The following is a 27,110-nucleotide window of genomic DNA, read 5'->3' as shown; positions in this document are numbered from 1 at the left end:
TTCAACATCGCCTGCATTCATCATTATTCTTTGATTATATTTAAGGGGAAAAAAATGTTAAAAGTCTTATTTCTTCTCTGGTCGCAATATCTATCACTCTCCACTACTTTTATAGCCACCCAGTTCTGTACTATTTCACTCACATTATTCCTGTTTTCACCGTGAGTGCTGATTTTTCTAACTAGAAAGTCTTCAATCGATCAATACTCGGTTGATGTGGCACAGACACAGACTCATAATTTTGTTTTCCTTGGGATACACACGAAAAAATCAACGACTACATGTCCATACCACGTCAGCTGAGTATTGACCCACTATAGTGTAAGACTTTCTAGAGATAGAAAAATCATTATTCTTCCACCTTATGTCCCCCATCACAGTATTAAAATATCTCAGTATTTACTTTGCCCCCTACAAGACTAAGCAAGGCTGCCACATATCTGAAGTAGACCTATTTCTCTAAAATGGACCAAATGAAACAACCATCTTCTTGAGCTAACATTTTTAATGCTGATCAGTACATCTCTACAATTTCTCCAATCAGCAGACGTGTTGTCAGACAAACCAATATCAATTTTTAGTCTTCTAAAATTTTAATCTCTCTATAGAAATCATTGAAATTGGTTATTTCAACTTCTTGCCTCTCAAAAGAAAAATTAAATACCATCAACCACACTAACTCACCATCCATGAAAATGAGATTTTTTTTTTTATTTTTTATAATGTAGTTGCACCCAAAAGGTAATAAAGTTGGTATCCTGGGTTCCAGGGTAGAAGAAGATTGCGGCCACACAACAAAGTGAGAAATAAAATGAGCCGAACCATTACATATCACAATCTGGGTATCAAAACCTTTGTTGTAATTCTCATTGTTGGCCGTAATAAGGAGGCTGACTACCATGCTGAGGCATTCTCTGAGAAACCCCACCCAAAGAACCCTGGTCCGGCTGATGATGAGGTGTGTGCCCGGGAGGAGTCCCAGCAGTGGAGTATGCAGGGTGGGTGGACGGTGCATATGCTTGACCCGGAAATGTGCTTGGAACAGAGACAAAAGTTGATCGGCCCGCTTGCATGCTCGGATCCCACGACGTCATTTGTCCATCTTGGACTTGTGCCTGCATGCCACCTGTAAATTCATTCCCAGGGTACATTGAAGTAGGGAGAGCTGGGGCTTGCTGCATTGGAGGCAAACCTGATTCTGGAATCGTGTAATCTCTACTTCTGTCATTGTGGGCCTATAGGAAGCATACAAAGTAGTTAAATTCAAGAAAACAATTACGTTGTGTAAAATCAAAGATTCCAGTGAAAGAATCATACACTGACGGTGAACAATTGTTTTGTTTCTTTCTGATTGATAATGGACTCAAATGTTCTCTTCCGAAACCATTTTATTTTATTTTTTGTCGTCTTTCTTGTCGTGGATATAACTCAAAAAACTCACACTAATACCTTTACATTGAGATCAGTATGACGAGAGTATGACAGATGAAGCTTACAATAGCCACCATCATAGATGCAGTGTCCTTCTAAAGCTTCTTTGGCAACCCCAGCGGTTGTGACATCTGAAAAGATTAACAGGTAAATGGTTTAAGCTTAAAAAAAAAAAAAACAAACTAGCAGCTGAAAGACAAGCTGTTCATGCACAAAGAATAAACTCATACATGGGCGGACCAAGGATTTTTCTTGTAGAGGAGGCAAACCATAATTGCCCGATAAGGTTGAAGAACATGAAGATGAGTGGTATTGAGTAAAAAAAATTATGGTTTTTTTGTTAGAAGTTGTAGAAAAGGGCATTTAGGTCATTTCTGATTAGTCCATGAGAGAAAAAATGGGTAATGTCGTAAGTAGGGATGGGGCCAACTGCCAAATATCAAAAAAATTGAAGAGTTCTAGTAAACCCAAAAATTTGAGTGGGTGGGGGCAAGGGGGCAAACTCTCAAAATATATCAAATTATCAAAGAGGTTAATATAATTTATTTATTTTTAAATTTAAGGGGATGGGGGGGGGCAAGTGCCCCCACGGTAAATCCTTCCCTGCTCATACACTATAAAAGAGGTTGATCAATTCAGATAAAGAGCCAAACATCTTAATTGATAGATGAATTTCATCCAATAACGGGGGAAAATCCTACCAGGGTATTGAATTAGAGCCTGCATTCCGCCATTTTTCTCGAATATGGCGATTTTCTGGACAGTACCAAAAGATGAGAATACCTGAAATAGGTGAAACACACATCATTATGACAATATAGTTGAACACGAAATAAAAAGGGAGTCCGTGCAAGAAAAATATTACAATCTTTACCGTGTGAAGAACATCCACAGTAACAGCATATTGCATATTCTCAATTGAAGCAAGAAGTACATTACTCTCAGGTTCCTTCCTCTTTCCATCAGGACCTAATGTAGGCTGGGAAAAAAAAATCACTTGTTAGTCACAATAAAAATAAATAGATGCACTGGACGTTCTGGAAATAAAGAAACCTACCTGAATTGTTCCTTCAATGGCAGAAGAGTTCACAGGAAGATAAGGGTTTGTGTAGTCCCTACAAAATCATCAAACCATATCCACACATATTTATAAGGACCAAGACTTTGAATATTGACAATGGTGTACATCATAATAATCTCAGAATGAAAATATTCCTGGATTTTTTTAATCAATTTGTGGAAATATAGAAAAATTTGGAAGGTCATTTCAGATATCGTGGTAAAATTTTGAAATATGCGTTGATAAGAATCATAAAAGTAGGAAAACACCCTCACAACTTGTAATGCTAATACTACCATCCATAAACACCCATTTGGAGTAGGAAAGTAAGACCATGGGCGGAGCCAGGATTTTTTTGCCCACCTGAGGGCAACTGAGAGTGGAAAAAATTTCGTGGGGGCAACTAAGAATGAATTTTTTTGTGGGGCAATAGCGACGAATTTTTTTATCTGCCGCTGTTATCTGTCGCAACAGCTCAAAGATCCTTATAGATTTTGAAATTGCACCCACTGCAAATCCGCCCGAGTAAGACCAACAACATTAGGTTCTTAAAAAAAGAAAGGGGAAAAATTATATGCCTTACAAGTTAACTGATAACCACCACATCGGTCTATGAATGCAACTCTTATTTTTCTAATTATTACCAATTTTGAAATTATTTAATATAAAAAGCAGATTTTCCTTGGAGTTCCCATAGACTAGTCAACTTAATAGGAGAATTTTATAAGACAGAACTAAGAATGACTATGCTTGATAGAGCTGAATATTGAATGGTCAAGAAACAGCATGTTCAAAGAATGAGCTAAGCAAATATAAGAGAAGTAGAGGTGGATGAACAGAAAGACTTTGAAAGATACAATTAGAAATGAAAACATGCATGAAAATGTAGTAGCCTTAATAGGTGATCAACTAAGCCAAAGAAGACTGAGATGGTTTGGTCATGAGTGACAATACAAATGATAATGGGATAGTTCAGTGGCCACAACATCAGCTGTCAATGACCTTGCATGCATGCATGTGATTTTCACATATCAGCCTTTTTTATGATTATCCAGTAATTCATTTCTTAATTAATTTATTTTATAGGAATAAAGAATATGTATTACATGAAGAAGATAAAATAAAGGGGGAAAAAATAACGAAGTATATACCCCCATATTTTTTAAGTAAAAAAAATATTTCTTCTGTTGGATGTTTTAAACAAAACAGAGATGTACATATAAATGAAACCCACTACCATGTTCTGTTATTTGGACGGTGAGAAGAAACAGTTAACCAAAGAAAAAAAGAAGTGGCAAGAGATTGAAAAGAGGTAGAAGGAAAGATAGGATGGTTTCATGGATGAAACCAGAACCCTTCAAGAGAGAGAGATGAAAAAGGGCCTGTTTCTATGTTGCAATTTTTGAAGGGTTGATCACAAATATCAAATACCTGCTGCGATGAGATTGAAACTTGATATTTAAGTCGGTGTGTGCAGAATAAGATATACGCAAGTTGCACGATCCAACATGTTCGGGAAGCAAGTACCTGAAAATTTTATAATACATAGATGACACATATCAAACCAGGAAATATACACATTTTTCACATCAAAACTAAAATTGTTAAATCAAATTCCATAAAATAAAAGTAAAGAATAAAAGCTTGCCTGGGTATACTTCTTCCATCTAATGCATTACGTGCTGAAGCTGCAGTCTCAGAATCACTGAATTGGATTAGTGCCTGCCAAAAAAAAAAAAAATGTGCCATACCATAGCATTAGCACAAATGATTAGGGTAAAACTAAAGAGTTTGTATCAAGAATTTTCATAATGGAACTTCCGAGTATATAGACATGCGACCTGAAAACCAGCAGCCTTCTCAAATGTGGCAATTTTGTGCACGAACCCAAAAGCAGAGAATACCTGAAACACATTTTTCTTAGATACATGTGAACTACGAGTCAAATAAATACACCATTAGCAACCATTTTAGACACTGGTAAGAATTTGTAAGAGTACCACATAACTCAATTAAAGTTTGAAAGACACCAGTAGATACAAGCATGACACAAGATTGTAAAGGCGATAGAATGCGTAAGATCGTATGTTCACTTTCTCCAACAAAAGAAATAAATAAGAATGAAAATCCCCATGAGTGGCACAACCGAGATCAATAAAGAATATCACATAATCAAGAATAACAACATATCCCAATTAAAGTCTGAGGGCACCTGCCAGTACAAGCATGATAGAATGCACAAGATTATATTTTCAGCGTCTCCAATGAAAGAAAGAAATGAGAATGAAAATCACCATTAGTGACAACTGACATCAATAAAGAACATCGCAAATCTAATCACAATGCCATCTCCAAACAAAAGTACCTAAATCAGTTCCATTGTAAGACACTAAATAAATCAAAAGTATTCAATTAAAAAATAGCTATGGAAAGTGGTAACACATTTAACAAATGGTAGATCAACAATCATCTAAACAGAAACACATAAAGGAGTCCATTACGTTCAATGAAAGCACTGGAAGTTGAAACAACAAACAACTCCCATAGATTTCATTTGTTCTATAACTTGAAATTGAATTAAGCATTATGGGTCAAGAGCAGTTAGAAGAAAATACCATTATTATGATACTCTATGTACACAAAGCTTAGAACAGAATGGTCAAAAGAAAGAGATAAGCAAAATACACGTGATATTTCTCCCAATGCAGTACGCTGACAACGAGAATTTCTCCAGGTTAACACGAACCTGCTGATCCATGCAGAGTGTGTCAACCAGAAGTCAAAGTAGAGCAAGTAATGTGCAAAATCACTTCTGCCTGAACAAAAATTGTATAGATGAAAAGGTTCCCTTTTTGTACACCTTCGTTTTTCTACACTTGGATCACCGAGGGTTTGTTACATTTAATACAAATTGAAGGGTACCCGGACGTATTAAAAAGATTTCTAATCAATAACTTACCAAGTGAATAACATCTATGCTGACATCACCAGCTTCAACACCCTCAATTGTCACCAGCAAGACATTCCCAGCAACATCTCCAGAGGTCTTATTGTTGACAATTTCTTGTCTATTTGAGTATTGAATATATACAGTTTTACCACGAACTTGTGCTGGCTCTGAGGAAGAAGCATAATATGAAACCATCGAAATAGCTTGATTCAGATCCGCCTGCAAAATGAAGAACCAACTCTTTTCAAGAATACAGCTATGGCTCGAGCAACATACATGAATATGAAACTCCCATTTTATAGAACAAGTTTAAGGCATTTTCACTCACCCGAGCATGAAATTAATTACACATGGAACAGCTCATCTTCAAACAAATGGTAAAAATTGAAATTAAAAATGATGAACCCAAGCAAAAAAAATTTCCTTTTGTTATTATTTTTCTTTTTTTATTGACAAGGCAAAGAAACAAAAGGGGAGGTCGAGATGACCCTCGCAAAGGAAAAGAAATACAAAAAGAAACATCAAAAGAACAATGACCACTAAGGCATTTCAATGCTACAAATGAACTCCCACCGGGACAAAAAAATCCTCAAAAAAGACCCCTCTAAACTCTCTAAAGATTTTGCACCAAAACAATAAGAGCCCGAGAATTTATCTTGTCAACACTTGTGCTGATTTCACCTTTCCTTGGAAAGTTCTAGCATTTCTTTCTAACCAAATGCCCCAAAGGATTGCGAAGCTTGTCGACTATCATGACCAATGGATACACATAGAATTGCTTATACTCGAACCAGTTTAAAACCTTTCATTGCTTGAAACCAAGGATACAAATATGTATAAGGTTATCTTTCATAAAAATGGGATGCATGAGTTAATTATAATGTTTTAAGCCAAGAAAACCCTCCAATTCTCTTTTAATTACCGGATCTTTATGAGCCAAACTGACTTTTCTTGAAAACTTTATCAACCCATCTGTCAGGTCCAACTTTTCAAAACACTGGTTTCAATCATATTTTCAAGACTTTTCACATATTGTCACTAAGGATATCATTTTTTTTTTTTTTTGATAAGTACTAAGGATATCATTCATAATGCCTGTCCCAACTATTTGGAGTCAACAACATAATTTATGCTTTTTTTCATTCAATTTTTTTATTATTTCCATTCATCCACTTTGGAATCATGGTCTTCGCTAAACTCATCCAATGAACATGTTTATCGACTGCCCAAAATACTCCATCAAGGAAAGCTAGGTATACGGCTGTTGTATAAAATTATCTAATTCATTTAACAGTTAGTGATGGTTGCAAGAGACTCCGAAAGTTCGTCTCCACTTTAGCACCCCAACTCTAATTTTACAGGCAGCAATCTATTCAATATTCTCTTTGTTATGGATAATAGAACCTAGATAAGGAACAACCTCAGATTATATCATGCCCTTCGATGCTAGCAAGCATCTCATTTGGCATCAAATATCTCTTTTACAGTAATCCCCGCCGTCTAATAAAGCATTTAATCCCTCCATAGTTTTATTAACCCAAACCACTGTTTTTTAAATGTGAGGCGTGATTGTGAACCTTTTAAAAGCCTCTCTGAGTAAGGCTTATCCATTCAGGGATGAAACCTTTCCTTAAAGACTCGAGGCATAATCCCTCCAAAAGGTTAATTCCTCCAACAGCTTTTGAAAATATTGAACCAAACTTCATGATCACTTTGCAAATAACATATATAAAAGGACCTCCCTCAAATGAGGGAAATTCACTACAACTAGGAACTCACTTGTCTCATCATAATCGTTAACATATTAGTTACTCCTCCCTCATATATGTCTTTAATGATGCTAATCCACAATTCGAGGAAAATTGACGATTAATTTAAAAAAATCTCCAATCATAATGAAATATCAGTAATTTTTCAATTAATTGCTGATTAATCTAGAAAATTGTCAAAAAAAAATTATATTGCCAATTTCGAGAAATCTCTCGATTTTTTTTCCTTGTGACTATCCTAGACCCGAAATTTGAGTTGTGATAATCTGACTCCCCCACATGGAATACTCAAAATACTCTCTTGACGTGACATGTGCTAGTACCATAGTTTTTTGCCTCGGGATACACATCTGCACATCTCCATAAATGTGCAGCTGTGTATCCCAAGGGAAAAAAGATCTATGGTTCTAGTACATGCCACATCAAGAGAGTATTTTGAGTATGCCCCGTGGGGGAATCAGAAAATCATTACTCCCCAAAATTTTCCCAATTTTTTTCTCATTAATTGTTAATATATTAGTTATTTCCCCCTCACACATGTCTTTAATGATGTTGATCAGAAATTTGAGAAATTTTGGCCAATCATTGTGGAAAATCGGCAATTTTTCTATTAATTGCCGAATAATCTAGAAAAATCATTTTTTTTTTGGTGTGTGTGTGTGTGTGTGTGGTGGGTGTGGGTGTGGGTGTGGGGGGGCAGAACAATCATAAACCCCAAATTTTCCCAATTTTTTTTTTCAAAATTTTCCCAAAGTTGTCCGACCCACAAGACCCGATGTTGCTATGTCAGGAACATAAACTTGTAAAATAGATTATGTTTCTCGATAGTAAACTAATAAAACAGATCTACTGTATTGTTCAGCTATGTAAGAACATCTTAACAAAGTTTCAGAAATCTCTCGTGCAGATCCCAATAAAGAAGACCTAAATATTCCACTTCAGCTATCTTAAATTTCTTTGACCTATAAAATAAACTCATGAATTAAGACCTAAAACCCTAAAATGAATCAAAATAACAAAAATCAACAATAATTGAAATTACAAACCCTAAACAAGAACAACAAAATTACTCACGTATTCAACAAAAGCTTGGTTTCGATTAGCGCCAACATTGCATTTAGTGTTGACGATCTTTCCAAAGGGTTTGCAAAGCTCGACGAGTTCTTCCTCTGTGCACTCCCACGGAAGATTACGGAGGTGGAGAACCTTCGAAGGCGTCTGTGTGTAGCGGAACTGAGGCTGCCCCGAAGCAGAAGACATCAATCTGGAATTAGGGTTTCAAGTAAATTCAATAACGTCTAGGGTTTCGCACGAGAGAGATCCGGAGAGGTTTTATTTTGTTCGCATTTAGGGGTTGTTTTAGGGTTCGAGCGGAAAGTAGAGATAACTCAGAGATAATCGACAGCTAGTTCTCCTTCTCTACGTGGATTGTGGAGCTTGGTTTGTTAAAAGCTTTTTCTCTTTGTGGTAATTTAGAGATAGCCCTCCATATTTTGGAGAATATTTGAGAAAACCACCAAATGTTTTTTCAAATTGATGACATGCACCTTGACCTCAGTCTACTCTCATAGACTGATGAAATGATATAAAAGATATTTTTTCTAGAGAATTTTAGTGATATCTACTCCCTTTGAAATATCTCTTTCAATTGAAAGTTTTGGTTTTATTCTTAATTTAACTTAGTAACTTAAACTTTTGAAGGGTTTTTTTCTTTTTTTTTTTAATAAAATCAAAATTTTATAACTAATAAGAAAAATTGAATTTTAGTCCATGGATAAATATGATCATGTATTTTGTAGGGATAAACCTAATATTGCCAATTTCGAAGGGAGATATCGCTAAATTTCTCTAGAAATTTCATTACTTCTTCAAAAATCTCTTCTTATTCTTGTGGTTTCAAGATTGAAATAAGTAGGTTTATGAAGGGTGGAGAGAAGCAATGGATTAAAGGCAAGATTGAATAAGTTGAAATGAAATTTACCAACCGATTTAATTAATAAAAAATTTATAAAAATAAATAAATAAATAAAACAATAATCTCGATGAAAAGCATTTGTGGTTCCTAAATACTTTCACATCAGGAAAGTGAGATATGAGATACAATCTTGCTGTAACTCCGACACAACTCTTTTTTACTGTTCTATTGGAGAAGATTGAGATGAAGCTAACATCATATTGATTTAGCCGTTTAGGTATCTCAAATATTTATCAAAATGTAGAGGAGTATGTATAAACTCTAAATCACTTATAGATGTATTTTTTTTTTATAACAAAATATCCCAATAGACAATGGACGGGCATGTATTTGGGCTTTGACCAGTCCAAACTCTATAAACCATGGTCTTGTCCAAGAACTAGTCCCAAGGGCACATGAAACACACGCACAAAGAAAATGAGGGTGCGTCATCATAGGTGGCCCATGATGAATTAATGCTCATACTAGGTATCGAATTCATGACCTACAAGCATTATTTTTTAGGAGTATGGGCACAGGTGTTATGTCCTAATTAATTTATTTATCTAACAAGTCAAATGTTTTTTTCAAATTAATTTATAGAAATTTTATAATATTTATATTGGATATAATTTTTTTTTATAAATGGAATTAATAGATGCTTGTTAAAACATAAACCTTATTTTATGAGGTTTAAATTCACAATAAATATTTATTTTATATAAATATAAATGCCAAAAAGGCCGTAATTCGATTTAGAATTTCAAAAATAATTATTTTTACAAAAAACTATATTATTAAATGCCACAACCTCATTACTTCAATAATTTTGATGACTTTTAGAGCCATTGCCCATGAACATTTGCCCCACCTCTCACTAGGTTCACACACCGAAAATCATTAATGATTTATAGTCATTGAATTTAACAATTTCAATCAAGTTAAAAAATAACTTCAAAAAAAAAGATCTTACAATTTACAATACCAACTTCTCATAGAGAGAGAGAGAGAGAGTTGATAAATTTGGGGTTCAATATGGGGTTAAACTCAACACGCCCCCGCACGCGTGGGCCAGATTGGGCCAAAGCACATGGAGATATGAATTGAGTGACATAGAGGAAAGGTCCACTCTGATACCTTGATAAAATTGGGGGTCCAACTAAAAACCAATTGTCAATGAGTGGAGAGCACCAGGAGCTTAAAGCAGAGAGACAAGGCAATAAGTGTCCGATGTGGGACTAAACAAAAGTACCATTTATTAAAAGACATGCATTATTTATGTTGGGAATTATTTTACTTGCAAGCTATACCATACACATGAGGGCCTATAAGAGAGACTGCACCCAAGAAAGCCGTGTTAATGTTAACATTTTCAAAACCAGCTTCAGAAATATATTTTCCTGTTTCCCTTGTGAGATGACACCCATCAGAAACTATCTGTTGCAAAGGATCCAAAACACTTTGTATGAATTTGAGGGTTGTTCCATCTGCACAACAAAGGTATCCAATTCTGAGGTAAACTAAATCAAAACTCTCCATATTATTCTCATCTATAAATTAAGAATATCAGACAAAATGTACCTTGTGCAGCCACGTGTTCGATGAATATGTAGAGACCACCCGGTTTCAGCACCCTCTTCACTTCTGATTACAATTGGGAAAATGGTACCTTTAGCAACTAAAGTTCTACAAATTTGTCGAGTAGAATATATTACAAATTTGTCAAATTCAAATAACTAATTCTCTCTCATCTCAATCTACACTATTCACGCTTACCCAAATTCCAATTTTTTAATAAAATTACGAAATAAATATATTATAATAGCTAATCAGTTTCATTTAGACATAATTCTTCTCAAGTCCTCAACACCCACTCAGTGTTTTTGGTCATTTTCATAAAACATTGGGCCTTTACCAAGTCACAGCCCATCAAATAGATTTATCAGGTTATGGGAGTATGGGACTAGCAGGAAAGGCTTTTGTGGTAAGGTAAACTTCACAATACTTGAAAGCTTAATTGACCAAGGCACACACCTAATAGAGTCATCCTTGATTAACTTGTTAAGCTAAACGTATAATGTGGTTTACTTCTAACCCAGAGTATGCCCAATTGAGTAATAAAGAGACCCGACAAAGTACTTGATGACCCCAAAAAACAGACTACAGAACAAGTTGTACAAACTAAGAAACTTGATCAATTATTCAGTTGAGTTTCAATGGCTCACAGAAAGACTGTCGCTGTATGTGAAACTCCATGGTGAGTTCAAGCTGTTAAATCAATTGTAAAATCCAAGAAGAAGGTCAAAGTCCAAAGAAAAACCAAACACCTTTCAGTGTCAAGTCAACATCAGTGACAGAACATAACACCAATGTTCCGATTACAGCATCCATGGAGGAGTCACTCATTGGCAAAGCCTCTCCAACCTGCAGAAAACAATCTCAATGTCTTAATAACTCAATCTCCCGTGGAAACTGCCTTTGCAGTTTTAGGGAGATAAAATCCAAACTTTCTCAATTAACAACTTTACAACTTCTATACCAAAAACTAATAACTCTCACTTCATGAAGAAAACAGAAAATGTAATACAAATCAGGCCACCTCCAAGAGTGGGTAAGTCCCAGGTATAAAGTAGTATCTTTGCACCCACCCCACCTAGCATGGTTATCTGCCATGTTATTACCTTCCCTATAGATGTAGAGATCAAGCAGAGAACCTGGCCCTTTTTAAGTGCCTTTTGCCAATTATTTATGCATTTCTCTTCTTTGAGGGCAGAGCTTTGTTCTATTTCATGTATTTGGTGTGTTCTTGTGGTCTTGTTGAGAATCCTTAATAGATCAAGTAAGTCGGTATTCTGGTTGCTTTGCCCAGGTTTCGTTTTTGTAGAAGTGGAAGAAACTGAATGGTAATATTTGGGGTTTCTCTTTGATTTTAAGTTTTTGAGTGGAGGTCTGCCTGAATAGTACACAACTCCCAACTGTTTTTATTTTTTTATTTTTTTTAAATGTTGTTGTTGGATTTGATATTGGGTTTTTAGCCAATCGAGTGGACTTAAATGGAAGAGAACATCGTTATAAGAAACAAATGTTTTAGATGGTACTAAATGAATAGAGAGCATAATTAGAAAAATATGATTTCCTAGTAAATATCACACCACACAGTACTTGGGACACACACACACAAAATCCACAAACAAAATATCACAATAGCAAGATTTTTCAGAGAAACAAATGTATTAGATGGTACTAAATGAATAGAGAGCATAATTAGAAACATATGAATTCCTTGTAAATATCGCACCACCCAGCACTTGGCACGCACACACACACACACACACAAATCCACAAACAAAATATCAGAATATCAAGATTTTTCTGAGAAAGAGCCATACTGCTTGTGTAAAATTAAAATTAGTTAATGGTAAACCAGCATCGACTGCAGCTGCTGTAGCGTATTTCTCCATGGTTCTGTTTGGATCAATCCCAAAAACTTGGACACTACCATCACCAGCATAATATTTGAGATTAGAACCAGTCCCAATACCAAGCTCCAACACTTTCGTACTCTTTCCTCTCAAATTAGCAAAGAGTTCTGATTTATAACCTGCAACCTTCCCAAGAAGAACGAAAAATTATGTGAAGTCAGAGATGAACACACTCCAATATATGTTGTGTATATAAACCACTAACCTCAGCTTCATAAGATTTCATGCCCTTTTCCAAAGCCAACGCATAAAATTCCTCGTACCAACCCGGTCTTGGTGAGTGAATCTTGTTCAACATAGCCTGAATACAGTACTTACAGTCACTATCTACATCCCAACAACATTAAATATGAATGTTTCTTGGACCGTGATTTTTCCTGAATTACTGACATAGCTTCCTTCAAGATGCAGATTGTTTTATATGAAGCCTCTCTTTAGATACGAAGTAGGAAGTAGCTGTAGAAGAAAGTATCTTTTAGAAAGTTGAAAGTAGATTCCTTTTGTCTTTTTTAGAAAATTCACATTTTTTTAAGTAGTTTTTCGAAATTAACCCAAACAAGCTTTTTAACTTTTTAACTTTAAAAAGTTTTTAAAAAAAATTATTTTTTTAAGTATATCCAAACGCATTAAAAATGTAAAAAAATAACTACTTTGTTACTGATCCTGACTGAGATTATTTTATATTCGAAATTAGCTTGAGGAATACCACTGGTTCTTCTTGGGTGCATGGTTTGAATAATATAATTATTTTTTTATCGGTCTGCAACACAAAACCATTTAAAACAAAAAATCTCAACCCCCACACCAAGAACAGAATTATATAATTATTTACCTCAAAAAATTGCTCGAGACCAAGATGACTTGCCTAAGTCATCACATTATCCGATATGACAAGTATGCTATTTTGAAAATATTTGCCAAGTCAATAAAACTTGGTCAATGTTCTCAGAATAGTATATGAGTCAATAAACTCGGGTGAGTCAACTGGGTTTTTGCATTTTATTTTTTTTTAATTATTTATTTTCTAATAATTTAAATGCTTAATACCTAAATACAAATATGGTTTTGTGATTGAGCATCTTCTAATCAACCTTATTTATTAAAAAATATAATAACCCGGGTGAACTCGGTAACCAGGACTAGACAAGACGGAATTTACCGGGTTGTAAAACCATGCCAATGGCCCAATACATCACGTTCTTGACATGGAAACAAAATTTACACTAAAAATTTAATTTTTCGGGCAGAAACGATACCCTCTCTAAGGTACGAATCTAACTCTAGTATTGCTAATTTACAGTACAGATGCTTAAATTCTAGAAATTATATCAAATAAATTGAGTTCTCAATCGAGTATCAATTAAATGTTAATCTCACAGGCTTAAACAGAACTGCAAAAAAACGCTAAAAAATAAATCCCAAATCCATCAGGGACCTCAGGCCTTCGATTGTATAATGAAATGAGTCAAGTCAACAGCTTGACTAAGTTGACAAAGATCCCAATTCGCAAAAGAATTTCAAGAAAAAATCTAGTCAAACATACCTTCGAATCAGACAGTAAGTCAGAGGCGTTTGAAGGAAAAATGGGAAACAGAGCTGCTCCTGATGCTCCAATAAAGTGTCTTCGTCCACACGAGCAGAATCTACTTGTAGAGGAAGAATCCGATCCGACTGGTTCATCGCTGTTCTTCTTCCCTTGTTCCCGAATTGGAGACAACTCAGATCGAATTCCAGCATGTTTTAGAGAGATTGAAGAAGATTTAGAGTTGAGAGAAGAAACAACGCGATTTGCAGTTATTAGGGGTTTGTTCTGTGAGGCTTTAATGGAGGAAATACAGTTGGGAGCGACGAAGGTGCGTGGTTGTGGTGGAGATAAATGGATCATCTTTTTTTGGGCAATTTTGATGTAATATTTTGGTAATTTAGACATATTTCTACGTTTTAGTCAATATTAGAGATACCCTATGTTTTCAAACTTATCACACGGCCCCTTGACCTAGTTCTTCTCTTAAAAAGGAAAGCTAATGACATAAATGCCCTCGTCTTTAACCTCTAGCCCTAAGGGTATCAATTGAGATTGTTTGACAAACAACCCAATCTGAAAAGAGAAGGATTAGGACCTTAATCTTGAACCAGCAAAAGTAAAGTCAAACTCAACATTTTTTAACTTATTATATCTAGGATGGGCTAAGACCTAACAATGTTCAACCTGGTCCGTTATCATTAGTATGTTATTAGTAGAGGGCCTGTGCAAACGCACTTGTATTATAAGGCTTTGTTTGTAATTTAAAATATTAAGTAAAGGAATTTTGAAGATAATATTAAGAAGAAAAAAATTATATTTTCATAATTTTAAAAAGAGAGTTTCACTTGCCATGCCAACTTTTACTAAGGGCACCCAAGTGTACCAATCAACCTGGTAGTATGGTTTAGGAATATTGAATGTTTGCTCGAGAACGTTGCAAACAAACAAAATTAGTTTGATTAGCTAAGTGTGATTAAAAGTTTGGCCTACGAAGATAAAAAATATATAGAAAAATACTAAACTGACTTCCTACAACACTACGTTGATGTGGTGGTGCACAAAACCATAGATGCTTTTCCTAGAGATATGAGTGTTGTATACTCGAGCTAAGTTGATGGTTCTATGTAAGCACAATGTCGAAGGAAATCTTGTAGGAAGTCATGTAGGACGACTACAAAAAATGAGTTGTGATGAATGCACACAGTAAATATACGTAGGATGTACGTGATTGACAAAGGTAAGGGCACATAACCATAGATCTTTTTCTTCAGGATACAAGGAAAAGAGTTGTAATTTTGTGCCCTTGCCATATTAGCTGCGTACAGATCGTGTATGATTTATAGCCTACATTCATCCTTGTTCATAAATAAATAAATAAATTGAACTGCATATGCAGATCACTAGTTGATTTGAATTTTATCATAGAAGTATGTTAAATGGTGTACCAATTTTCACAAGTTAATGGCATATTGATATAGTAGTATGAATGTTTGGCCCACAACAATGTACATATAATCGGCTTAATTAGTGAAGGGCTTAAAATGGGTCGGGTTCAGGTCAGATATGAGTATGCACATATCCATTTTTGAATTTTTTTATTTGGATTCATATCTAAATCCAACTCGAACCCTAATTGCTAAAATCAGATCTGAACCATTTTATTTTCATTAAATCCATATCCAAATCCGATTGAAATACTTCAGGTCGATCGGGTCAATAATATCAAATCGTTCAAGATTATTTCAAAATCGACTACATAATCATACAAAATCAACTTGATCATAGGCTTTATGTAAAGATTTATGGGCATCCATTCCAACAATAATAAAAATAGTTGAATCGTGCTTATAATATACCATCACACAATTTTTATCATCCGGTGGTATACAATGTTCAGCCCACAATAATACATATATACACTTTTTAAGGTGTAGTAGTATCGAATGTTTGGCCCACAACAATGTGGATACATAAAAGAGAGCTACTATTGCCACACCAACTTTTACTAATACCACATCAATTCTTATATAAATCATCAAATAATTGCACAGTTGGTGTGACAATAGCAACTCTCTCTGATTGTTACATATTTACAAAATTAAAACTACAAAACCCCTCGACCCTCCTTATAAATTACAAAATTTGTTTGATTGATGCCATTTTAGGTCATGGAATTTGAGCAAAAAATAAATAAAACAGTGCTTTATTTTTTAAACGTGCCACCTTGATACTTCGCATCAACATTTTCTTGATTCAAAATTTTAATTTTCCAATTTTTAACTTTGATCGAAAAGTGTTTGATGACTTTGTACAAATGGGAGTTGGGTAGCTACATTACTTACTCCCCATTCCTTTTACATGCTACCAAATAATTCTCAAATAATTACAAAAGTTTTCGGTATTTCCAACATGTTGCTAATTGGTGACAATTTGATAATATTTTGTCAATATTATGTGATAGTTATGTCAACACATGTAACACTTTCGTTTTTTTTTTTTTTTTTGAAAACTTCTATAATCATCTGAAAATTTACTCGTTTATTTATTGATTAAAAAATGATTCTAAATTCCACCACACAACAATCAACAATCAAAAAAATTGCTGTGAAGGTGTGATGACAAGGCTTGAATCTCACACAAAACCTAGTAACCCATAAACACTACAAAATCAGCTTAATTGATGATCCTAGGTGTTTGATTATGTACAAATGGGAGTTGGGTATAAACTTTATTCCCCATCCTTTTGCATTTACGATTGGTTCACGTCGTGAAGCCCACTAGTGTATTAAATGATTTACCCACAAACTTGTTCATAAAGCCATAAAGAAGTAACCAAATGTAGAATGTAAGAGGAGAGGGGCTTCTCATGTTCTAATCCAACTCCCAGGTGTACATGCCGTCCACGAACGAGATCGAGAGTCGCAATCCAGAACAATGTCATTATTGAAATGGTGTATACTTGACCAGGGGCGGAGCTAGGATTTTGCACATGTGGGGGCAACCAAGAGTAGAAAAAAATTTGTGGGGACAACTAAGAGTGAAAAAAACATAGTGTAAATTTTTTTTACGGGGGCAATAGTGACAGATTTTTTCTAATCCGACGCTAAAATCTTTCACAATAGCTTTACTAATCCATAGACTTTGAAATTTTAGCCCTCACTATAACTCCGCGCCTGTACGTAGCACAATTTGATTGGATAAAAAACACATGAGTTTGCTTGCGTGGCTTGGGTAGTTGCCGAAGGTGTTTTCTCTTCATCTTGTTGTGCCAAGCAAAATAGATGAAGATCATCCATCAAACGATAGCGGGGAAGGTGATTCTTCTTCTCAAAATCACTCACAACTTTTAAAAGTTGTCCATGTTAACCTTCATCCCTCAATGCAAGATAGGGCTTTTGATCTTAGAAAAAAAGGGATAAACCAATTTCTTTCTCCATTAGTCGACGACGGCATCTCTAATAATTTCTTTTAATTATTTTCAAAAATTCTAGTTTTCAATTCAATATTTTTCGAAAAAAAACTGTTTTAAATTGGGCACTTATCCATTGTGTAGACACCTCAATTTGAACGGGCCACTTCTCGAAAGGGCCCAAAAATATCGATTTTTCCAAATAAATGGGCCAACGGGCCTTAAGGGCCCAACTCATTGAAAATGAACATTTTTACCAAACCGAGGCCCCTAAGACCTCTCAATGGTTTAGGAGGCCACCAAAAGGACTCGGCCTACCTTACGACTTCCCAACATTCACCGCTCCGCTTCCAAAATAAAAAACGTCAAATTTTCGATAAATTTCACCAACGGGCCTAAAAAAGCCCGATTCGCCAACACGTGGCATTTTTGATCAATTAATGATTGTAAAAATCTAAAAAATTAAAAATTAAAAAGTGAGACTTGGGATGCCTACCCCTCCTCTACTATCACCATCACTCAGCTCCGCCTCCGTAACCCAAAAACCATTTCTAAAACCCAAGCCCAACACTAACAAAGCCCACAAATCATTAACCATATCCAATTCATTATCCAACCCACAACCCTAACCCATAAACCACAACCCACATCAACCATCACTCTTTTATCATCAAGAGATGACACATGTCATCACCCCATCTCACCTCCCTCACCCAACCACCTACCCCATTAATTTGCTTTAAATCCCATCTACCCACACATCAACCCATCACCTTTTCTCTCTCAATCAAACACATCTACCCACACCCCTAACCTATACCTCCCCTAATCTACTCTCATCATTCCCTACAAAACCTACATCTACAACCTAAACCTACACCATCCTCTCAAGTCAAACACTCAACCTCTCCCATCAACCTATCCCAACCCTTCATTTCCACCCACCTTAACACATGGCATCATCTCCCTCACCCTCCCAAAATATCATCAACCACCCATTTAAATCCTCCATGCTCTTAAATCAAATCACAACCACCATCTTAAATTCACCTCACCAAACACTCCACCCAAATGGGTTGGGTAGGATCCAAACCATTTGGGTCAAAACTCACCCATTTAACCCCCCTTACCTATATACCCTCCAATCTCCTCTAAATTACACCCACTTCTCTCTCAAACTCATAATCATTCTACCCATTTTCTTCACTTCACCCCATTATATCCCTAAAATAACTCCTAAACATCTATAAATACCCTCATCCTCTTCCCAAAAATGGCCCCCAACTTCTCATTACAAAACTTCTCCCCAACACTCTCTCTACCAACAACCATCATCAATTCTCACCAAGTTTACCAACTCTTTCACACAAATCCTCTACAAGTCTCACTAAAACAAAAGAAATCCCTACTCTCTCTAATCACCTCTTCCCATTCTCATACTCTCATATTATACTAAGGACTCAAGAAGACTCAAGCAAGAAGAAGAAAAGAAGAAACAAGATACAAGGTGGGTTTGAAGCACACCCCCCTCTCTTCTCTAACCTTCTACTCTTTCCCTCTTCTAACACCCCCTTCTTCTATTTTATTTTACCCCTTTTGATGATTGGGCCCCAAGGCTAAGGTTCATAAGAGTCATTTCCATTAATGAAATGACCCTATGATCAAGCCGAAAATGAATCCCTACTTAGGGAACATATGCACCCACGTGGCACATTTTTTTCACCTTCTTTTAAAAATAAAAAATGATCGAGTTATTTGAGGTTACCGCCACGTGGCGGGGAGGAAAGGGTGCCTAACACCTTCCCTTTTCTCCAACCGAGCCGCTTACCCAAATCTCGAGGTTTGACTACCCCTTATCCATTGTGAGTCACTAAAATGCCAAAAATCTCATCTTTTGGAAAATGTACCCCGGGTGACCATTCACACCCGCATCCAACTTGAATGGTGGCGACTCCAAATCATTGTAGATGTAGTCATCATAATGACGAAATCACGCGTCTACAGCTTGGCGACTCACTGGGGAGTAAAGGCTCCACCCTCCGTGTCAACTCGGTTATTTTGGTAAAAAAGGAAAGGTTTTCAATCTTTATTTTATTTTTTTATTTTTGCAAGCTAACAATACTTGTTGTGTTTGTTGTATTTATTGTTTAGGTAGGTTTCCTTTATTTATTTACTTGCTTGAAAAAAAAAAAAAAAAAAAAAAAATCCGATTTTCACTTTATTTCTCCGATTACGTCATTTTAAGCATGCGTATCATCAAACAAATGAAAAAAAAAATTTTTTTTTTGGCCCAAGCCAAAAACCAGAGGCAATGTGCCTCAAAATGTGTATAAAAAAATAAAAAAAAATAAAAAAAAATAAAAAAATAAAAAAAAAGTCGTTTTTCTTCTTTTTTGGCCGAATGGACAGTCGAACTTAAAATGATCATAACTTTCTCGTCCGATCTCCGATTAGCTATTAGTGCATATCGATTTGGGGTAGAACAAAATTTTCTACCAAATGTGACGAAGTCAGAAACATTTTGACAACTCAGAATCGGTTTTTGAGCTCATTTACTATCGTTTACGCTATCATTTCCGTTTGACGTCTCGTCGCGATACAAAATGAGTAGGAAAGAAAAGCATAAAAAAGGAAAAAAATTTGGCCCAAGCCAAAAACCAGAGGCAATGTGCCTCAAAATGAGCACATAAAAATTTTTATTAAAAAAAAAATTATAAAAAAAATTAATTAAAAAAAAAAAAAAAAAAAAAAAAAAAAATTATTTTTGCTCAACTTGTTCCTTACATCAGTCTTGGAAACTTTCCTCTTGGAACTTATTTTTATTTTAAGTTTTAAGGCTTCAAAAGATCAAAACGGATCATCTTTTCCAAACTCAGGGCGTACCGCTCGCCACTTTTTGATGGGTCAAAATGAAAATTCAAAGTGATCATTGGTTGGACTATAAAAAATGAGAAGTCCTTTTATGATTAGTTCATTCGTAAAATTGAAAAAAATGATGAAAAAAAAAAAAAAATTTTTGATTGGTTGATGATGAATGTGCGACTCTTACGGACTAATTATCTAAAATGCTATGATCTGGCCAACGGGCCCACTCATCTGAAAAATGCCCCGGGCGCACCCTATCTTATTTGCACACACCACTAGCACGTTTAATTTACTGTACTGCACGCTTGCATGTCCCTAATAGCCAACGTGGCACTAGTGCGTGGCCCGGTCTCCTCGGAGATGCGACGTCATTCATGAAAACACAACTCCAATCACGTACCGTAAGGTATATAAAACTGGGGCATCAATACCGTTTGATCAGGTGATTCTGAAAGGTATATTGATACACCCACGTTGGAGCGACCTGAGCCTTTGTCCTATTGTAAGCCGCACGGTCACATGTCCCGATTGCCAACGTAGTACTAGTACGTGGTCGGTCCCCTCGTGGGATGCGAAAACCATTTATGAAAGCTACAACTCTTGACTCGTACCCATAGGTATATAAAAGATAATCCAAGTACATCAATTGCACTTCTTGGTCAAAACCAGTGCCTAAGCAAGATCCTGCCCCGCTGTACCCTACTGTACGAGGGGGATAGATTACGTCTATTCTAGACGAGAGGTACTTAAGCGGGCCTTTGCTCAGCATCGTGCGCCACCTCTCAACTGGGGATCAAACTGGCTATTTTTTGGCTTCAGAGAAGTGAATTGAAGTTTTAGATTATCACCTATACGGTATATCAAACCAAGTCACCACGTACCGTCTGATTGAGTACGCTTGAGAGGTATATAGGTGTGCTTGGGCAAGAGTGGCCAGATAAAAATGCATTGCAGTAGTAAGCTTAGAGTCAAGAAGCCTTCCCTGTAAGTCACAACTCGAACTTATCGCGGGTGTTCCCGGGTTGTTGAAAGAAACTCGATGATTGATGTATGCGAATGATCAAAGTGTATGATTGTCCTCAAGGGTCAAAATTTTGTTTTCAGAAATTAAAGGGGTACAACACCGACCCAATAAAGAATCCAGTTCTTGCAAAAATTCAATAATGACCCAGTCCATCTCGATCCAATGATCATGATAAGACGGGCCATTCAAATCAAAATGAAAATCAAATTTTCAAAAAAAAAAAAAAAAAAAATGTTTTTTCAAGAAAGTTTTTCCATAAGAACAAAGAGTTTCAAAAGAAAAGTAATTTTTACATAGACCTTGGAAATGTACTGAACTATTCTCGTGTGTCAACTCAGGATGCTGGCTGCAGGCAATAACCCAATCGACCAATTGGTCAAAACAACTGTCACTGGGATGCACACCGTAGAGAAATTCAACTTTGCAAAATCATGTTGAGATGCGCTCTGTACTTCCACGAGTTTGAGATAGATTGGAACCTTTTGCGCGCTATGGCCAAGCGTTGGAACCCATATCTTCACATCTTCCACATTGGGCATATGCACTTGTGCCCTACTCATGAAGACTATTGTGGCATCATGGGGATATCTACTTCAGGTCCTCTAGTCAGGCCTTCATTGAAGACAGGATATTCGGGTGAACTCGCCACAGGCCTAAACATTTCAAAGGAAGAAGCCAAGGCCTTAGTCCGTAACGGGAGATTGGATTTAATACCTTTATTGAGTCTATACCACTCCCGCAGTCATCCCATCAATGTAAAGCCAGATGCTTGGAGAGCCACTAGAGACTATCGATTGTGTTTAGGAATCCTAGCCCAATACATACTGACCTCCAAAAGCGAGGGTCAAACTGTTCCTGAGTCTTTCATAGACATAGCTTCCCAGCTCTCTAGAAAAGCCAATCCCGTACCTCTTATTCTAGCTGAAACCTTCTCAGGTTTGGATGCCATTAAAAAGGGTGAGGGAAGGGATTTCAAAGGAAGCCCTCACCTACTTTATATGTGGCTCTGCGACCGTCTCAAAATTGTGGACATTCCTTCTACCCTCGAGTATAGGCCCGAGCACTTTTCCAAGAGAAACATGTTAGTGCGTCACAACTCAGTCAAGGCTTGGGGCAAATGGTTGGATTCTCGTCTTGCACGTCATATTGGTTTGAGATGCCCTTGGTGGATGACGGACTATCCTGTTTTAGGTACCAAAGGATCCTATTATGTCCGTTTGATCGGACTAGATGAGACATCTTTTTACCAACCTGCTTTGATCCCAGAACAGTACGGAGTACCTATAGAATTTTCGCTACCTCAACCCAAACAATTCTTTTCTCCCGAACCATTGACTGAAAAGTTAGTGCATCTCATTGAGAAGGCGTGGAACAAACGCACCTTAGGGTATCCAGATGGACCAGCAGAGTTCAAAGAGTCAGTCGTTAGAACTAAAAGAAGCAAGCCTAATTGTCCCAGCAATCCTGATGACGATCAAAACAAATCCAAGCGTCCATGTAAAAAAGTCTAAGTCAAGTTGTAATTCAATGAAAATCCTATTTGTCAAACAATTTTCAATAGTTCAATGAAATTTCTTTCAGTTTATTTGTGGATAATCATGGCATAAATTGTTTAATGGGTTGGTGTACAAAATTCAAAATGTAATCTTCTTTTTCAAAATGTCTTACCGACTCCGTGTCGATGCCAGCTCCATGCTGATGTAATCATTTTAAATTTTACCGACTCCGTGTCGATGCCAGCTCCATGCTGATGTAATCATTTTAAATTTTACCGACTCCGTGTCGATGCCAGCTCCATGCTGATGAAATCATTTTAAATTTTACCGACTCCGTGTCGATGCCAGCCCCGTGCTGATGAAATCATTTTTGAATTTTACCGACTCCGTGTCGATGCCAACTCCGTGTTGATGAAATCGTTTTTAAAATTTGTACCGACTCCGTGTCGATGCCAACTCCATGTTGATGAAATCATTTTTAAAATTTGTACCGACTCCGTGTCGATGCCAACTCCATGTTGATGAAATCGTTTTTAAAATTTGTACCGACTCCGTGTCGATGCCAGCTTCGTGCTGATGTAATCATTTTTAAATTTTACCGACTCCGTGTCGATGCCAACTCCGTGTTGATGAAATCGTTTTTAAAATTTGTACCGACTCCGTGTCGATGCCAACTCCGTGTTGATGAAATCGTTTTTAAAATTTGTACCGACTCCGTGTTGATGCCAGCTCCGTGCTGATGTAATCGCTTTTAAATTTTACCGACTCCGTGTCGATGCCAACTCCGTGTTGATGAAATCGTTTTTAAAATTTGTACCGACTCCGTGTCGATGCCAGCCCCGTGCTGATGTAATCATTTTTAAATTTTACCGATTCCGTGTCGATGCCAGCTCCATGCTGATGTAATCATAAAAAAAAAAAAAAAAAAAAAACAAAAAAATCAAGAAAATCAAAAACTCGAACACTTGATCTTGGCTCGACCCAAATCTCCAGCCTAAACAAGTTCGAGAGACGCTGGGAGGAGACATAGATCACTTTTCCGAAACAAAAATAGACGAACCCCATGTTTATTCCACTTTTAGATAAACTAAGATCCAGACCTTAACCTTTTTGTAACCTTCCACTACCATAAGCCTAAGCCAACGTTTCGTCCTACTTAAAGTCCTTTTTGATCAGGAAATGTTCTAGGGCAACATAACGACAGTGACAACACCAATGATCTTGCAACTTGGTCCGGACTTCAAAGTCTTATCAGTCGTTGGAAGACTCGAGAGGGGAATCCAGATCGGATATTCGAAAAAAAAAAAAAAGAGTACCCCTACAAGAGTAGAGTCGTCGATCTTGCAGCTCAACTTAAGTCACCAAGCCACAAAGACACAGAGACTCCGAGCAGAGTTGTAATGAAAAATCTAGAAAAATACAAGCATGGTCTGAAAGGGCATAGTGAAAACCTGAAAGGGCGCTATGAGTAAAAGAATCAGACTATGGCAAGATCAAAGCCACCAGCACGATGAAAATCCCAAAAAGGACGTCGATGCGTAAAAATGTGGAAACCGGGTCTGATGAAAACCGTAATGGGCATCAGGGGCAATAAAGGTTAAAAAAAAAAAAAAAAAAAAAAAAAAAAAAAAAAAAAAACAACTCCTGGCCCGCAAGAGTATAAACTGTGAACGGCAAAATCTTTCCAAATCCCGAGACCCAAATAGTCTTCCAACACCATGGCACTGGGAATGACTCTAAATGAATCAAAAGAGTAATTGACGTTTATATCCTCTGTGATTGGCAAAAATACCAAGATCGTCGCAACCAAAGGTTTTACAAACTTTGAATTTATCGTACTCATTTGATAAAGATATTTCATAAAATTTAAAAAAAAAAAAAAAAAAAAAAAAAAAAAAAACAAAAACAAAAACTCCTGGCCCGCAAGAGTATAAACTGTGAACGGCAAAATCTTTCCAAAATCCATAGCACTGGGAATGACTCTAAAGGAATCAAAAGAGTAATTGACGTTTATATCCTCGGTGATTGGCAAAAACACCAAGATCGTCGCAACTAAAGGTTTTACAAACTTTGAATTTATCATACTCATTTGATAAAGATATTTCATAAAATTTCAAAAAAGAAAAACTACTATTTTGGCCGATGATGAAGATTCTAGGACTTATTCAAACTTCAAGTTTTCAAAGCATTAGATACACCTGAGGCCAAGTAAGTACAAAACCTATTTTCTTTACATTATTCTTTCAACATTTTGTAATAAAAAGAAATCAATCAAACATCATGAAAAAATGAGTCAAGGCGTTCCTACAAAACACGGATCCGGGCAGCCCCCGACTCATCATCAAATTTTCAAACCTGACTCATCATCACGACTCACTAGACAAGACACGAAGGCATCGAAGAAGGGACCGCAAAGCAAGCCCCTCCTAAGATCACTCTCCGGGCCTACTGAGGTAGATAAACCATTGATCATCGAACTTACAGTTGCAGCAATGGAAGAGTTTATAAGAATGACCTAACTAGGAAAAACCCTTGGGGATGCGTGACCTTAACGATGCTTATGAGATTCTAAGTGAAGATGAGTACATACAAACATTCCCGAGGGGAATTGGACCAAAACTATTTGGATTGAAATCAGAAGCTTCTGAGAAACTGTCGTTGTTATCATGAATCACATTAACCTTGTTGAGATCCTTATGGATGTGAATCAGTGGTCCACCGTGTTTTCTAACATTGTTTCAAAAGCAACAACTCTTGAAGTCGTATCAATAGGCGTAGCAGAAAACTACAATGGAGCCCTCCAAGTGATGACAACAGAATTTCAAGTCCCTTCACCTATTGTTCTGACTCGAGAGAGTTTCTTTGTAAGGTATTGTAAACAACATGCTGAGGAATTTGGACGGTGGTCGATGTTTCTTGGATCATTTGCGTCCATATGCTGAGTGTTGGGATTCGAAGTGTTCGTTTGTCAAGTCTGCCGATTGTGTCTCCAAGGTGAGCGTGGCAAGAAGCCGATAGCGAGATAAGTGGTTTTAAATCCAAGAAATGTCAAATGGTTACTCCAAGGGTGTATAGGTCGAACACGTAAAAGTGGATAATAAGCGTTCATAGTATAATAAAACACTGGTTAACTCCAGCCTTGGGTTTGGCGCAAAGTGTTGGGTTGCTACCCTAGATCAACAATGTGAACGCCTTGCAAGTGTTATGGCTAGTAACATACCCGCTGGAGATGTTGGTGTGATCACAAGTCAAGAAGGGCGAAAGAGTATGTTGAAGTTAGCTGAAAGAATGGTGATGAGTTTTTGTTCTGGTGTAAGTGCTTCTACTGTTCACACATGGACAACATTATCGGGAAGTGGCGCTGAAGATGTAAGGGCCATGATTGGAAAACGCATAGATAATCCGGTAGGCCTCCTGGTATTGTGCTAAGTGCAGCTACTTCTTTCTGGCTTCCAGTCCCACCAAAGGGAGTTTTCAATTTCCTTCGCGATGAGAACTTTAAAAGTGAGTGGGACATTCTTTCTAATGGCGGTGCTGTTCAAGAAATGGCACATATTGCTAATGGTCTTGGTCGATTCGGTTCCAACTGCAAAACTCTCTCTTGGATCTGTGACAGCTGTTAACAACCATATTGCGAGTACTCTAAACAGCAAAACTCTCTCTTGGATTTGTGGCGATTGCTAACAACCTCAGTGCTTGCACCATTGAAAGGATCAAAGGTATCAAAGGACAATGCATGAATTGAAGGGGTAGCTTATGATAGAAACAGAGCAAGATCAACAAAAGAAGGTAACAAAAAAAAAAAAAAAAAAAAAAAAAAAAAAAAAAATCAAAAGAATTTCAAAAACCTTTCGAGTTGCACTCAACTCCGATTTGTCAAAACACGATCGAAGAAATAGTCGGATTTCAAAACTCATCAAATTTTCATCAAATCAAAGATCTCACACGAGCTCCGCGCCATCGAGATCAATGAATTAATAAAGCAAAACTCTGTCAGACCCCGTGCTTGAGTAACCATTTTCCACAAAAATCTTCAATACAATCGATAATTCAAGATCGTGTTTTTACAGAATTTTTTTGGCCCGTACAAATAGGGGTTTAGTCTATTCTTTGCAGTTCTTTGCACGCAATTCCTGCAAAGAAGG

At 36.6% G+C, this 27,110-nt stretch overlaps 2 protein-coding genes across 7 annotated transcripts; both read right to left on the bottom strand.

The window, feature by feature from the left end:
* Positions 1–690: 690 nt before the first annotated feature.
* LOC147394760 (polypyrimidine tract-binding protein homolog 1-like) lies at positions 691–8,645 on the bottom strand. 6 transcript variants are annotated; one of them, XM_086453170.1, is made up of 10 exons: positions 8,285–8,645; positions 5,451–5,660; positions 4,333–4,395; positions 4,140–4,213; positions 3,923–4,018; positions 2,489–2,546; positions 2,306–2,410; positions 2,133–2,214; positions 1,450–1,562; positions 691–1,235 (listed from the first exon to the last, which is right to left on the bottom strand). In XM_086453170.1, the coding sequence occupies exons 1-10, from the start codon at positions 8,468–8,470 to the stop codon at positions 867–869; spliced, it is 1,356 nt and encodes a 451-aa protein (XP_086309296.1). In that variant the 5' UTR covers positions 8,471–8,645; the 3' UTR covers positions 691–866. The 6 variants fall into 6 exon arrangements, 5 of the variants coding, with proteins under 5 accessions (XP_086309296.1, XP_086309298.1, XP_086309299.1 ...); XM_086453172.1 differs by lacking the exon at positions 8,285–8,645 and adding an exon at positions 5,177–5,240 and having other exon boundaries at positions 5,451–5,614; XM_086453173.1 differs by lacking the exon at positions 8,285–8,645 and adding an exon at positions 5,177–5,237 and having other exon boundaries at positions 5,451–5,614.
* Positions 8,646–10,397: 1,752 nt separating this feature from the next.
* Positions 10,398–14,560, bottom strand: LOC147394759 (uncharacterized). The gene is made up of 6 exons (XM_086453176.1): positions 14,190–14,560; positions 12,852–12,947; positions 12,554–12,772; positions 11,492–11,588; positions 10,746–10,808; positions 10,398–10,651 (listed from the first exon to the last, which is right to left on the bottom strand). Exons 1-6 carry the CDS (start codon positions 14,529–14,531, stop codon positions 10,458–10,460), a joined length of 1,011 nt encoding a protein of 336 aa, XP_086309302.1. The 5' UTR covers positions 14,532–14,560; the 3' UTR covers positions 10,398–10,457.
* Between the last annotated feature and the right edge of the window lie 12,550 nt (positions 14,561–27,110).

The sequence above is a fragment of the Akebia trifoliata genome, chromosome 9 (assembly GCF_017979445.1).
Source record: "Akebia trifoliata isolate Shusen 1 chromosome 9, ASM1797944v1, whole genome shotgun sequence".
Taxonomy (NCBI): Eukaryota; Viridiplantae; Streptophyta; class Magnoliopsida; order Ranunculales; family Lardizabalaceae; genus Akebia; species Akebia trifoliata.
The sequence above is the reverse complement of the archived record's forward strand: the minus strand, read 5'-3'. Positions and strand labels throughout refer to the sequence as shown.

Coding starts and splice junctions, on each gene's coding strand:
- LOC147394760 (XM_086453170.1), bottom strand. CDS start 8,470: ATGTCTTCTGCTTCGGGGCAGCCTCAGTTCCGCTACACACAGACGCCT. Junction 4,214..4,332: donor AGAAGGCTGCTGGTTTTCAG/GTCGCATGTCTA, acceptor TTTTTTTGGCAG/GCACTAATCCAATTCAGTGA. Junction 2,547..3,922: donor TTTCAATCTCATCGCAGCAG/GTATTTGATATT, acceptor ATGATTTTGTAG/GGACTACACAAACCCTTATC.
- LOC147394759 (XM_086453176.1), bottom strand. CDS start 14,531: ATGATCCATTTATCTCCACCACAACCACGCACCTTCGTCGCTCCCAAC. Junction 12,773..12,851: donor TGAAATCTTATGAAGCTGAG/GTTAGTGGTTTA, acceptor CTTCTTGGGAAG/GTTGCAGGTTATAAATCAGA. Junction 11,589..12,553: donor ATTTTAATTTTACACAAGCA/GTATGGCTCTTT, acceptor TGTTTTCTGCAG/GTTGGAGAGGCTTTGCCAAT.